The following is a 14,239-nucleotide window of genomic DNA, read 5'->3' on the forward strand; positions in this document are numbered from 1 at the left end:
CTGACCCTCCTCCTCAGCACAGGGAGAAAGGTCAGGGGACCCACGACCCCACACTCTCCCCTGGCATAACCGAGCTAGCCCAGCCGCCCTGGCCCCAGTGCCTGACCGCACCCTGTCTGCCTCTCCCTCCCATGTGCACTGGGGCCTGTCTGTGCCAGGCTGTATGCAGGGGGCGGGCATAGAGGAGCATGGAGGGGCTGGAGTTCAGTCCCAGCCCCAGTGGTTCTTTGTGAGGTAGCCCAGCCTGCTTGTCCCGCACCTGCCCCCCAAGCCTGGCACAAGATGTACCTCCTAGATCCTCTCCAGCTCTTGTTCATCTGATTCCAGCTCTGTAGCTTCAGAGAAACTGCCCCCAGTCCCTGCTCCCTTGCTGTGTGCTCCCCATAGGCTTCCTTCTTGGCCAGGTTGGGGAATGGAAACACATGGATAACACCCAGTTCCTTCCCAGGGCCACCAGGCCCCTCAAAACACACACACACCGATCCATCCAGTTTGGGGATGACCATGTGGTTTGGGGAATGCTAGAGGCCCCCCCACCCCATGGAAAGAAGAACATTCTCAGCAGTGGGCAGGGGCACGGGAGAGTGCCTGGAAGTGAACCTGATGGAGCCCAAGGGGTCCTGTCCTGCTGCAGGGGGGCCTCAGGCTCCCAGCTGTGTTCTGTCTTGTCTGGGCCCCTCCCCCTGTGGCTACTGTTGCAGGAAGCGGCCGCCTGGGCAGCAGTCCCCAGGCTGGAAGGAGTGAGGGTGGTGGCTGGCAGGGGCTGCAACCAGGAATGTGTGTCCAGGAATGTGGCTGCTCTGCCCGCCTGGGGAAGGGGGGCAGGACCAGTAGCGGTTGGAGGGTGGTCTTCGGCTGCCTGCAGGGTAGGACACAGATGCTTTTACCTCCCTATGGAATAGATGAGATGGGGTCTTCCCCCAAACCCCTGACTTGTAGCTGCCCACTTCTGCCTAAGGCCCTTGCCAGGGGAGGGAGCCCACGGGCGATGAGGTCATCCCCGTCTGTGGCTGCCCAGAGTCCTGGCCAAGGAATCCATCTAGGGGGGAGCTCTGGGGTTGGCACCACTTCAGTGGAAAATGTGAAGGTGCAGCTCTGGCGCCTCCAAGGGCGGGGTGGGGGGCAGTGCCGGCCGCCATGCCACGTCAGGCCCCAGGGCCAAGGAAAGGGCACGTGTTGGGGTCTGACTGTCCTCGGGGTGCTCGAGGCTCATGCTGATACTTTCGTCCTTTACCTTCCTCATCTGTGCCTCCTGGGTTGCCTGAAGTGGGGATGGGCCTAGTAGGGTCAAGGGCTGATATGGTGGCCCATGGCTGCAGGACATCCGAAACACAGTGGGCAATGTGCCTCTGGAGTGGTACGATGATTTCCCCCACGTGGGCTATGACCTGGATGGCAGGCGCATCTATAAACCCCTGCGGACCCGGGATGAACTGGACCAGTTCCTGGACAAGATGGATGATCCTGACTACTGGTGAGAGGCTACTGTGCTGGGGTGAGCTTGAGAGGGTGAGGCCAGTGGGACTAGAGCCTGGTCTGACTGGCGGGTGGGCCCCCAGGCGCACTGTGCAGGACCGGATGACAGGGCGTGACCTGAGGCTGACTGATGAGCAGGTGGCCCTGGTGCGGCGGCTGCAACGGGGCCAGTTTGGAGATGCAAGCTTTGACCCATATGAGGTAGGTAGTAGTGGCTGGCCTGGGGGTCTGGAGGTAGCAGCAGGGCCTTGCTGTCTAGCCCACATGCTCATGCCTGTCCCTCCAGCCAGCTGTGGACTTCTTCAGTGGGGACATCATGATCCACCCAGTGACCAACCGCCCAGCCGACAAGCGCAGCTTCATCCCATCCTTGGTGGAGAAGGAGAAGGTAGGAGCAGCCCTGTCTCCCAGGGCACGGGTTCTGTGCTGCCCGCCCTGACCTGGGCTGTCTGTACAGGTCTCTCGCATGGTACACGCCATCAAGATGGGCTGGATCCAGCCTCGCCGGCCCCGAGACTCCACCCCTAGCTTCTATGACCTGTGGGCCCAGGAGGACCCCAATGCTGTGCTGGGGCGCCACAAGATGCATGTACCTGCACCCAAGCTGGCCCTACCTGGCCATGCCGAGTCATACAATCCACCTCCTGAATATCTACTCAGTGAGGAAGAGGTAGGCCTGTGCTGGGGCTGAGGTCTGGGCCCTAGCCCGTGTGTTCCTGGCTCACCCACAACTCTCCACTTTTATAGCGTTTAGTGTGGGAGCAGCAGGAGCCCAGCGAGAGGAAACTCAGCTTTTTGCCGCAGAAGTTCCCGAGCTTACGGGCTGTGCCTGCCTACAGCCGCTTCATCCAGGAGCGTTTTGAGCGCTGCCTCGATCTGTACCTGTGCCCACGACAGCGCAAGATGAGGGTATGTGAGGGTGGCACGCCTGGGGGGTGTGAGGGGCAAACAAGGATGACTAGGTGCTCTCCTGCCCCAGGTGAATGTGGACCCTGAAGACCTCATTCCCAAACTGCCTCGGCCAAGGGACCTGCAGCCCTTCCCCACATGCCAAGCGCTGGTAAGTGGTTACTGGGAAGGGGGACATGTACTCCATGTCTGTCTCCTCACTGCTACCTCCTCCGCAGGTCTACAGGGGCCACAGTGACCTTGTCCGCTGCCTCACTGTGTCCCCGGAGGGCCAGTGGCTGGCTTCAGGTGGGCCTGAGCTAGGGTAGCCCTGAGCTGGGGGACTGGGTGGGAGGGCCAGGCGCTGAGAGCCCTCTCTGTTGTATCCAGGCTCTGATGATGGCTCAGTGCGGCTCTGGGAGGTGGCCACCGCCCGCTGTTTAAACACGGTGCCTGTGGGTGACGTGGTGAGGAGTGTGGCCTGGAACCCCAACCCCACCATCTGCCTGGTGGCTGTAGCTGTGTAAGTGGGGCCTGGGGTGTAAGGACACAAGGGGTGGCATGGTGCTGAGGGGCTAATGTCTGGCCTGACCCACAGGGAGGACTCAGTGCTGCTGCTGAACCCAACTCTGGGAGACCGGCTGGTGGCAGGCAGCACTGACCAGCTGCTGGGAGCCTACACCCCATCTGAGGAGCCTACCCTGCAGCCTGCCAGTTGGCTGGAAGCCTCAGAGGAGGAGCGTCAGAGGGGCCTACGACTGCGTATCTGCCACAGCCAGGTATGGGATGTGGGGGCTATAGGAGGGCATGTGGGGCCTGGCTCAGCCAATCATGCCAGCCTTGCTTTCCTGCAGCCAGTGACACAGGTAACCTGGCATGGGCGTGGGGATTACCTGGCCGTGGTGCTGGCCACCCAGGGCCACACTCAGGTGCTGATTCACCAGCTGAGTCGGCGCCGCAGCCAGAGTCCATTCCGCCGCAGCCATGGACTGGTGCAGCGTGTGGCCTTCCACCCTGCCCGGCCCTTCCTGCTTGTGGCCTCCCAGCGCAGTGTCCGCCTCTACCACCTGCTTCGCCAGGAGCTCACCAAGAAGCTGATGCCCAACTGCAAGTGGGTGTCCAGCCTGGCAGTGCACCCTGCAGGTGAGGATGTCAGGGGACGGCACACCCTGCATGGGTGGGGGTAGTGTACCCTAAGGTGTGGTGGGTTGCCCCCATCACTGCCTTTGGCTTCCTAGGTGACAACATCATCTGTGGGAGCTACGACAGCAAGCTGGTATGGTTTGACCTGGATCTTTCCACCAAGCCATACAAGGTGCTGAGGTGAGGAGAGGTAGGGGTGTGGATGCAGCTGGCTGGGCCCCTCCCTCCAGCCCTGAGCGTGCCTTCAGTCCAGCCCCCCCATCTCCAGGCACCACAAGAAGGCCCTGAGGGCTGTGGCCTTCCACCCACGATACCCACTCTTCGCTTCTGGTTCAGATGATGGCAGCATCATAGTCTGCCACGGCATGGTATACAAGTGAGTGCCGACCCCTGACTGGCCCCTCCCCAAGGGACCTGTCCAGCTGTGCCCTGAGCTGTCCTTCTCTCCACAGCGACCTTCTGCAGAACCCACTGCTGGTGCCCGTCAAAGTGTTGAAGGGACACACGCTGACCCGAGACCTGGGTGTGCTGGATGTCATCTTCCATCCGACCCAGCCATGGGTCTTCTCCTCAGGGGCAGATGGGACCATCCGCCTCTTCTCATAGCCACACTGGTCTGCCCTGCCTCTCAGCAGTGCTGTTCGGGGTTGGGGGTCAGGGCGCATGTGCTCAGAATCTTCAATAGAACTTTTTCGCCCTGCTGCTTGGCACTCCCACCTTCTTGATTTGGGGTTCCTGACAAGCTAGGCCTTCACCCCACTAATTTTCTGAAACTGGTTGGGGGAGGGGCATGGCACTCTGGGCCAGAACACCTCTAGCCTGTCCTAGGAGAGGCTGTGTCACTCTATCCCACCATCACTGAGAGCAGATGGCTTTATTGGGCACATATATTCTCCATCCTGTCTGGCCTTCAGCACCTCCTTCACTGAAGGCTCAGGTTTGATCTCCAACAGTCCCTGACCCAGGTCCAGGCAGGCTTTCTCAGAGGCCCTATCTGAGCAGGCACGAATCTAGCTGGGTATTGCTTGCAGGAGGTGCTGGCTGGAGCCTCAGGCAAACTTCACCAGGCGACCCAGGGCCTCTGCAGCCCTGGTGCGCACCATGGGGGCTGGGTCCTTGAGCAGGAGCTGGAGTGCTGTGGATGGAGAAGGAGGCTGCCTGGGGGCCTCTGAAGACTTCCATCGCCCCCCTTCCCAGCCACCATGCCTGGGGGCTGACCTCGGCAGGCCCCAAGTCTGCGCGTGGGCCATACTCTCTCCTGACAGACAGGCCTCTGCTGGGAGGGCTTAGGAGCCAACGGAAAGATAGTTTTTCCTTTTTTAGTGTTTTTTAAGCTCTTTTGGAACAGTTAAGAAGTTTCCGTGAATTACTAGAGACGATGAGGTCACCAGTGACAGGGAAAAAATCCTGAAATCCAGGAAAATCACTTAGTCCCCGCGGGTACCCACAGGGTCAGCGGGGCCCCAGCAGAACCTGCAAGTTTGGGACCTGTGGTGGGGAGGGAAGCTCACCCAAGATGAGCTGGTCCAAGTCCACCTGCGGCCGGTGCTCAGGCTCTGCATGCAGCACCAGGAACCCTGGAAGAGGGGAAGATGTGGGGGGCGAGGATTGGGCACTGGGGGGAGGTGTCAGGCAAGGGTGGGCATGCAGAGAGGGCAGTGCTCACCTGTGAACATGGGGGCAGCGGCACGGACGTCTTCCCAGCTGCTCTTGAAGTAGAACAAGTTGGTGCTCACCAGACGACCCAGCAGGTCTGGGAAGTGGTATGTCTGTGAGGAGACCTCAGTCAATCCGGCCCTGCCTGGCTGCACCGCCCACCCTGTGCCAACTACCCCTTACCAGGTGCTTGCAGGTGGTATTGAGGAACTCCCCAAAGTGTAGGCCCCGACCCTCCTGCAAGTGCTTCTGGAAAGTGGTCGACAGTTCCTCACACTCCAGGTTTGGGCCGCACATGCGCAGGGCGAACCTGCAGGCCTGAGGGGCAGGATGCTGAGGCACTGAATCCGGCTGAGGCTGCCCACACCCAGCCCCACTGGCTACTCACACTGGCCACAGGGGCCTGAGGGTCCTGCAGGTGCAGCAGCAAGGGCACCAGCCCGCCAATGACCTGCTCCAGGAAGACGTCCTCGCAGGCTCCATGGCATGCCTTGTTAAGGTGCCCAAAGAGGTGGATGGATGCTGCCCGGAACTCCATCTTCTCCTGGGGGGCAGTGTGGCAAGCATCACCTCACAGGCATAACCTTCCTGTGGGCTTGGCCATCCATGCTAGGGCCCCTCCCTGGGCTGTACTCCTTGCCCCATGCCATAGATGATGCCCCTGCCTGACACAGGCCAGGAGGGGCTGGGAACCTGGGAATAATGACAGGTTGACGAGAAAAGACCCCTGACGACAGGTGTAGGGGAGTGTAGGAGGAGTGCCAGGCCCAGCAAAGCAGTGTGTCCCTTGTAGGCTTAGATCTGTACTCCAAGGATCTATTTGGCAGCAATAGGGAGAGTGAACTGAGCAAAGTGGGGAGAGGCTTAAGGCTCTGAGGGGAAGAGGCAGGAATGGGCCCTGGGCTTGGCTCGGGGCGAAGAGTATTAGGGCCCTCCCCTTCCCTGGCCCAGCCTACGCTGTCGAAGAAGGGCCGGATGCGGATGGCGACGTGCAGCAACACTGAGCGTAGGTCCCAGGGCTCCACCAGGTGCAGCAGCCGTGCAAGGCCTGTCATGGCCTCCAAGGCCACTAAGCTCTGTGGGTCATCCCCGTCGTCCAGCCCGTTGATCATGGCTGTCAGGAGCTGTGGGCCACGTGCCCGCACCTGGGGATCCCCTACACTCAGCCTGGGTCCTGGAGTCACAGCCTGCTACCCTGCAGGCCCATCCCTTCCCAGAGCTGTGTCCACGGGGCTGGTTCCATGCATGCCCCCACTGCCCACAGCCATGCAGCCTGGGTCCCAGAGGGACTGGCAGCCAGCCTACCTTGTCAGGGGATCCAGAGGCCAAGTTGGCCAGGCCACGGAGCACCAGCCGCCGCACGCTGGCACATTTATCCTTCTGCCGGGCTGCCAGGTTGTCCATCAGTGACTCCAGGAGCATCAGGTCATTGACCACATTGTTGTTGAGCAACTGAAGGCAGAGGTGCTGTGACTGACCCCTAGGGGCTCCCCCGACCCTGACCAGCCCAGGCCCAAGACACCAAAGAATGTCCCTGCATTGGGTACAGCAGATATGAGGCACCTAGTGCATGGCTGAAGGCCTGCCTCCTCCTCGGATCTTTGGCAATGCCCCCCATTTCTGTTGACTCCCTACTGCATACCTTGGGTAAGTTCTCAGCATCAGTGGCTATGAGGGCCAAAACAACTGCCATCAAGGGAGCAGGGGAGGGAGGGCCCTGGCTGTTGGACTGCCCTCACCCAGGGCCTGGCCCAGCTGTAGACCTGGAGCTTCTGTCTAGTGTAGGCTGGGCACAGTGATGGTGTTATTACCAGGTGGGACTGAGCGAGGTTGGGTAGGGGAGAGAGAGCTCCCTTTCACCCTACTGGCCCCTTTTAGTGGGCAGATAAGGGTACCTTCTGTCAGTCCACAGCAGGAGGCCCACCCTCACACCCAGCTTCTCTCCCCATAAGACTCCTACCTCAGCCAGGAAGGCTGTGCAGGTAACCCTCTGGATCTCGTAAGCACTGCTGTGTGCACATACCAGAGCCTTCATCACCTGGGGGAGCCGGGGACCCACACACTGGGCCATGGCCCTGGGGGAGGAGGCAACCGAGAGGTGCAGGGGCTGGAGGTGCCCACCCTGGATGCTGCACTGAACTGCTTCCCTCCCAGACACACCACACACCCCTCTGAGCCCACCTCTTAGGACCTCTCCCCAGTCTCTGCTGGGTGAGAGCCCAGGACACCATCTGACATGCAAGGCTGACCCTGTCCCCTGTGCCCACACTGCTACACAGGCTGCTCCTTACTCTGGTCCCATCGGCTCCTGTGTGACACTGGGGCCCCCACCTGACCTGTTGAATTCTGTGCTTCCTGTGGGTCCAAGGCCCCCAGAGGTCCCTGAACAGGACCCCAGCTGGAACTCGGCCAACTGCAAGGCTGTGCTGTGCTGGGGCCGCTCACCTGGCCAGCCGGGTGGTCCCCTCCTCGTGCCCTGCCGAGGCCCTGAGCAGCTCCCAGCCTCCCTCTAGCTCCATGCACTGCACCACATCCTCACTGCCACCTCGAAGCAGCACGACCCGCAGAGCGTCCACTGCAGAGCTGTGGGATTATGAAGGGGCTCAGTCAGCAGGGGGCATACCTGCCGTGGGTGGGGTGCTGAGCTGTGCACACTCCTCCCACCTGAGCCAGAGGCCCTGGTAAGCCACTTGCCAGTCTGCATGCTTCATGCATGTCCACACATAGTGCCCATCCCATCCTCTGGGAAGCAGGTTTTGGACAATCTCCCAAGAGGCCCTGCGTGCCCCTCAGGGTTGATGAGGGGCCTGAGGCAAAGACCCAGCCTGGGTCGAGCTAGTGAGGTCAGTTTGTGGCCACGTAGCCACCAGCCTCAGAGTTGGGCACAGACAAAGCCTCTGGCTGCACCAGCCTTTCCTTCTAGATACCCAGGACTACAGTCATAACAAGGATGCACCATGGCCCCAGGATATCAGCAGAAGCCCACATCATACTGCAGGCTCTTTCCAACGTTCTACCTACCAGTAGGCCTGCAGCCAACTTACACACTGCTAGTCCCCAGGGGCCATGCCATAGCCCCCCACCCCTGGGCCTGTTCTTGCCTCTGAGTCATCTTGGAGTACTCACAGCTGTACAATCATATCTATCCCAGGAGACCCCAGGGCCTGCCAAAAGGGATGGCAGGCCAGGTCCCTGACCAATCCTACATGTTGACAAGGCTGGCAGGTGACTAAGCAAGAGAACCTAGCTGAAGCCTGCAGGCCCACCTGGCAGGGCCTTCTGTAGCTCTCCTGCCCACTGGCTGCCTCACACATCAGGCCCTACACTGACCTGTGGACGTCTGTGTCCACAAGGCATAATCTCATGAGCTCCTGGCCCACAGGAGGACACCACAGGCAGCGTGCTGCCCCGCCATGAGGCAACATCTGTGACTGCGGTAATAGCATCCACTGTACTGCCAGGCATTGGCCCACAGGTCCTCTTTCCAAGATGGGCTCTGTTGACTGCGAGTGGCTATAGCTGTACTGCCTAGCTGTGGCATGTTGCGATGTAGGGCAGGCCCAGGAGGAGCAAGTGGCTCCACTGAGGCTGGAACACAGGCTTTACTGGCCTATACTGTTTGGGGCCCTCATACAGATGGGGCCTAGGGAGAAGGGTGAGGTGGGCACAGGAGCATGTGTTTGGGATTCAGTGATAGGTCCCATGAGGCTTCTGGGCAGTCAGACTGGCAGGGCTGAGGGACCTCAGCCTGAGAGCTGGGCTGGAGCTGAGGAGGCCCAGGAGTCCTGACAGCCCAGGAACCAGATTCCAGCGGCCTGCTCCCAGTCCCACACTGTCTCTATGGATGTCTCTGGGTATCTGGTGCTGACCAGCAGCTGGGCCAATATCTAATGCAGCCCTTGACGAAGATCCATAGATTCCATCTTCTCTGGGGCTCCTTGCCCTTGTAGAAAGCACTAGAAGGCAGCTCTTGGTATCCTAGGAGTCCCATGGCTCCAGTCAGGGGAGGGTCTGGTCTCCAAGCCCAGAGGGCCTGCATGCCAAGGGGCTTCCAGCCCTGGATCCCTGGATAAGGGGCAGCCAACACTGACCACATGCAGACAAAGTACCACACCAGTCACTGCGGTCACTAGTCAGGTGTTCACAGTGCACTCCATGAGGATGCAGGCTGGGCCAGCCACAGGCTGAGTGAAGACTTGTGGGGCCACAGCTGATTCCAGCTGGACCCTGTGATTCAAGCCAGGGTCTGTCTCAAGTGTAGCTCTCCCACCATCTCCATATCCTGTTCTAGGTTTTGCAGATCTCTGGACCAGGGGCTGCACTCCAGCCTGCAAATGGCGCATTTAGCAATTGTGGCCGGCTACAACAAATCTAAGGGGAAGTGCAAGTTTGGCTTAAGGATAGGTTAACAATTTAGATGAGGGTTTCTCTCCCTTGTCTATGTGGTGAGGGTCTGATCCACTGGCTGATGGCCTGTCCACGAGGCTCTGCAAGAGGCCCAGCCTGAAGGGTGTGCAGCCCAGGGACACCCGGGCATGGCGTGTGAGGCCTGCAGCCCCACACCTCACAGGTAGACAGAGCTGATTCCCAGCATGCCAGGCCTGGGACGAGTGGCTATTACGTCCCCATCCACATTTTCCACTCAGTCTGCAAGGAACCAAGCAGGCCCTGGTGCCCGTCTCCACTGGAGTTTACAAGCCAGCTTGTGGCTGAGCAGTCCTGTGTGGTGGAAAGGTGAAGTGAGGCTGTCCTCCCATGCATCCTGGGCTGAGGTGCACACCCAAATCCAGACACCTGGGAGGGACAGAGTCAGAGCAGTAAAGGATGGGTAGTAGCACCCAGAGCTCCCTGTCAGGCTCATGGTCCCTGGGGGTCAAGTGGCACTGCCAGGCCTGCCCGGATTGTCAGCTTCTTCTGCTTATGCTATGGCCCCAGGAGTCTGTGTGTACCCTAAGATGCCACAATGTCAACCCAGGAATGGCCCCAGAGACTGCTAAAGCTCTGGGAATGGCAGGCCTGGCCTGGCTTCTACACTCACCGACAGCATGCGGCTCTACTTTGCCCATCCTTTGTACTCCTGCCCTAGAACCCAGAGTCCACTCAGAGACTGCCAGACTCCAAAATCCAATGACAGCCAGAGAAGAAGAAAGCCCCTGAGGGGGCCTGGAGCATATCAGCAACTCCTACTGCATTGGGCTATGAGCACAAGCCCAGGCTGCTCTGCCAGGACAGTTCCATGGTCAGACCCAGCTCACATTCAAGACTCCCCACAGCTCCACGTTCTGAAAAAAGACAACTTCCTCATCCTACCTGAGCTCCCCCACAAAGCCCCACCAGCTGCCTGAAGCCTGCACTGCCACACAGACTTGCTGACCTGCCTACACAGAGGCGAGAAGAGAGCCCAGGGAGGCCACAAACAGGAGACCTTCTTTTCAGTATGAGAAGTATGGACATGACCTGCACCCAGGCAAGGCACCAGCTCCCTGGGAGCAGACTCACCCTTGGGCTCCCACCATTTAGAAGATCTGCCACTGGCCCTTCATACCCTCTCCTCAGAGCTAGAGAGTCGGTGCTGTCCCCTCCCCACCTTACATGTGCACACACATGTATATACATGTGTGTACACACACACACACATACAAACACCTGTGCTTACAAACCAGCATTGCAGACAGGAGGAGAGAACCCAGTTACCTGCAGGGCTCCAAGTTTCTGGTGAACGGGGCTGGGCTGGTGCCCCTCCTCTCCCTGGCCTGCAGGTTCCGGGGCAGCTGGACACCCATGGTGCAGCTGACGCGCAACAGAAGTGCCACAAACAGCTGGGGATAGAGCTCATGCACTGCAGGCCCCGATGCTGGAGCAGACACGACCTCGTACAATGCACAGGTGGCCTGGGGGAGAAGCCAGCAAAGGGCCGTCCTCCTCTGGGCCACTGCAAAATCTAGGCCATGCACCCCAGGACCCAAACAAGCCCATGCCTCTCTTAGCATGCACTGTGTGCAATGGAGGTTGTGAATCCCCAGGGAAGAGTAGGAGGACTGGATAAGGTGTGCCCCTGTGCAGCTCGGCCCTTGAGGACAGGAGGCAGAGACAGAGGGGCAGTTTGGCCTTCATGGGGATGGGCCTCAGACCATCTGTTCTTAGTTCCTCAGAAGGGAGGAGGAAGAAATTCTCACAGCTGCTTTACTGCTTTACTGCGTAAAACACTGCCAAGCTGTTCCACCCCCTCTCCCCACAGGATAAAACATGAAGTGGTCTCCCTTGGGGGCCAACACCTGTGAGGCCTTTATGAGCCTGTGCTTAGAGCTCCCAGACCCCATGCAGTCACCAGGTGCCTGGGAGGTGGTGCCCAGGCTGCTTCATGGGGGTGCCTCACCCTGGAGCACAGGCACCTGGGAACAGTGTGTTGAGGTGGCTCCTGGAGTCCCCACTCACCGAGAGGGGCAGCAGTGTGGCCACACGGTCAGGAGCACTGCCCAGCAGGAAGGCCCGGCTTTCTTTGAATGGCACATCTTTGCTTATCTTCTCCAGGAGCAGCTCTAGGACCCGGGTGGCGAGGCTGGGCTCCACGGCCAGTGCCCGCCACAGTGTGCAGGTGTGGCTAGAACAGGGCAGGAGGAGGGTCACCTCAAGGCCACTGCTGGCCACAGCACCACTGACACCTGCGCCAGGTGTCCTTGCCTACCACCTACTTGGTGCCGAGGACTCAGGCTTCACAATGCTCAGTCATGCCCACCATACTCAGCTGCAGCCAAAGGGAAAATGGCCTCCTGATCTCAAATCTGAGTTCACTCCTACATCTGACTCCTGGGGGTCTGAGGGGAAAAATCTGGGCCTGTACATGGAGGATCTGAGGCAGGGATGGTAGAGGGAAAGGCCTGGGGTGCTGCTAGGAGCAAACACTAAGCTTCTTTGGAAGAAGCAGCATATGTCCCAGGCCTCAGGAGCAGCACATGGTCAAAGAGAACCTGGCACACAAGGAAATCAGGCCACAAAGGAAGGCCACTCAGATGTCACTGATGGTAGACACCCTGTGAGGCGGCTATGCTCCGTGTTCACAGACAAACTTCAAAATATCTAATGGGAACCAGAAATTCTAAAAATAGATTAGGTTGATGCATAAGTTCATAGCATTTGTTTTTGGCATGGCAGCACTTCGGTGTTGGGAATTTATCATTTGTCACTTGGAGTGACAATGTGCTTGTGAATATGCCTTGCATTTTGCAGATCTGAAGAAAGTGCAATTTGTGAGCTAAAGAAGGTGTGTCAAGTGGAAAAAATCGGACACTTCTGGCATATACTTCTGTTTGAGTTTCACAAAGAAGTAAAGACAGCAAAGGTGGCTTGAAACATTTATGCCATGTACAGAGAGAATCCCATCAGAGAAAGGATGGCAAGAAAATGGTTTTGTAGTTTCAAAGAGGGCCACTGTGACCTGAGTGATTCTCCACATTCAGGAAAATCACCTGGCTTTGATGAAGACTATTTAAATGCTTTAATCCACAATTATCCACACAATCAACCCGAGAATTGGCAAATGTGATGAACTGTGACCAATTTCTATGCAACATCTGCATTCCATGGGTAAGAAAAATGCTATGAACTTATACATCAACCCAACAGGCCAGGTGTGGTGGCTGACACCTATAATCCCAGTACTTTGAGAGACCAAGGCAGGAGGATTGCTTGAGGCCAGGAGTTTGAGACCAGCCTGGGCAACATAGTAAGACCCTATCTCTATTTTTTTTTTAAATTGTAGCCAGGTGTGGCACATGCCTGTAGTCTCAGCTACTTGGGAGGCTGAGGTGGGAATACCTTGAACCCAAGAGTTTGAGGCTGCAGTGAACTATGATCACACCACTGCACTCTAGCCTGGGTGACAGAGCAAGACCTTGTCACTAAAATATAATAAAAAAACCAGAAACAGCAAATTTAAAAGAGAACCAGGCTGGATACAGTGGCTTGTGCCTATAATCTCAGTACTTTGGGAGGCCGAGGTGAAAGGATTTTCTGAGCCCACAGGTTCAAGACCAACCTAGGCAACTTGGTGAGACCTCATCTCTATAATAAATCCAAAAATTAGCCATGCGTGGTGGCACATGCCTGTAATTCCAGCTACTTGGAAGACTAAGGCAGAAGGATCACCTGAGCCTAGCAGAGGTCAAGGCTGCAGTGGCCGTGAGCGTGCCACTGCACTACATCCTGAGTGACAGAGTAAGACTCCAACTCAAAAAAATAAAATAAAAATAAAAGAGAACCAAATAGCCCTTTCGGATATGAGACACTAATACACTCAGTGGACATATTTGGTGCTAGCCTTGTTACAATAAAAAAATAGAAACAAAATTGGAAGATAAAGAAATTACTCAGAACTCAGCACAAAGAAAGAACAAGGTGGGAATTCAGAAAACAGAATAAGATGTGGAGGATGGAATGAAAAGGTCTAGCATACATTCAGTTGCTGTCCCAGAAGCAGAGGAAGAGAATATCTGAAATGGCTGGGAATTTATCAGAACCAATGAAAGATATTAACATACAGACTCAGGAAGCCCAGCAGCTACATAGAAGAACAAATTAAAAGAAAACTCCAGGTACCCCCTTTGGGTCCCCTCCCACCATGGGGGAGCTTTTCTGTCCTCTCAATAAATCCTGCTTAAAAAGAAAGAAAGAAATCCCCACCTGCAGAACACCAACAATGAAGAAGTAGCTTCCTTCACAAAGACAGTACTAGTTAGACTGGCATCAGTTTCTCAAGAGTAATGATGAGAACCAGAAAATGATGCATTATCTCATATGCACTGAAGAAAATACTGCCAAATTAAAATGACAAACTCTACAGAAATAATATTCATGAGGAACGGCCAAATAAAGACATTCTCCAGTAAACAAAAGTGGAAAGTTAATCATTAACCAATCCTCATCGAAGAAATTCTGGAAGACATACTTCAGGTAGCAGGGAAGTGAAGAGGGCTGAGATGCAAGATGAGCAACGAACTTGGCAATAAATGCAGACAAATGCACACACCCACCAGAACACAAGCCTAGCCATCCCGGGCAGGTGTTCAGCCTCATAAGA

General features: G+C 57.1%; 2 protein-coding genes across 2 annotated transcripts in view; one reads left to right on the forward strand and one right to left on the reverse strand.

The window, feature by feature from the left end:
- Positions 1–4,210, forward strand: part of BOP1 (block of proliferation 1) — a 30,816-nt gene extending 26,606 nt beyond the window's left edge. The window contains exons 4-16 of the mRNA XM_021718558.1: positions 1,320–1,474; positions 1,560–1,677; positions 1,763–1,864; positions 1,934–2,146; positions 2,224–2,385; positions 2,456–2,536; positions 2,604–2,673; positions 2,755–2,887; positions 2,963–3,143; positions 3,219–3,507; positions 3,603–3,687; positions 3,776–3,883; positions 3,960–4,210. Of these exons, the coding sequence (XP_021574233.1) occupies positions 1,320–1,474; positions 1,560–1,677; positions 1,763–1,864; positions 1,934–2,146; positions 2,224–2,385; positions 2,456–2,536; positions 2,604–2,673; positions 2,755–2,887; positions 2,963–3,143; positions 3,219–3,507; positions 3,603–3,687; positions 3,776–3,883; positions 3,960–4,113 (1,851 nt within the window). The 3' untranslated portion in view covers positions 4,114–4,210. The remainder of the gene's footprint in view (positions 1–1,319; positions 1,475–1,559; positions 1,678–1,762; positions 1,865–1,933; positions 2,147–2,223; positions 2,386–2,455; positions 2,537–2,603; positions 2,674–2,754; positions 2,888–2,962; positions 3,144–3,218; positions 3,508–3,602; positions 3,688–3,775; positions 3,884–3,959) is intronic.
- A 144-nt stretch (positions 4,211–4,354) lies between these two features.
- The window catches only part of MROH1 (maestro heat like repeat family member 1), a 90,052-nt gene continuing 80,167 nt past the window's right edge, over positions 4,355–14,239 (reverse strand). Inside the window, exons 33-43 of the mRNA XM_008069989.1 lie at positions 11,599–11,764; positions 10,858–11,054; positions 7,609–7,746; positions 7,124–7,238; positions 6,469–6,615; positions 6,120–6,308; positions 5,552–5,707; positions 5,347–5,481; positions 5,174–5,276; positions 5,019–5,084; positions 4,355–4,642 (exon numbers count right to left, since the gene is read on the reverse strand). Of these exons, the coding sequence (XP_008068180.1) occupies positions 4,557–4,642; positions 5,019–5,084; positions 5,174–5,276; positions 5,347–5,481; positions 5,552–5,707; positions 6,120–6,308; positions 6,469–6,615; positions 7,124–7,238; positions 7,609–7,746; positions 10,858–11,054; positions 11,599–11,764 (1,498 nt within the window). The 3' untranslated portion in view covers positions 4,355–4,556. The remainder of the gene's footprint in view (positions 4,643–5,018; positions 5,085–5,173; positions 5,277–5,346; positions 5,482–5,551; positions 5,708–6,119; positions 6,309–6,468; positions 6,616–7,123; positions 7,239–7,608; positions 7,747–10,857; positions 11,055–11,598; positions 11,765–14,239) is intronic.

The sequence above is a fragment of the Carlito syrichta genome, unplaced genomic scaffold, assembly GCF_000164805.1.
Source record: "Carlito syrichta isolate Samal-C Ts95f unplaced genomic scaffold, Tarsius_syrichta-2.0.1 Scaffold312719, whole genome shotgun sequence".
NCBI classification, from domain to species: domain Eukaryota; kingdom Metazoa; phylum Chordata; class Mammalia; order Primates; family Tarsiidae; genus Carlito; species Carlito syrichta.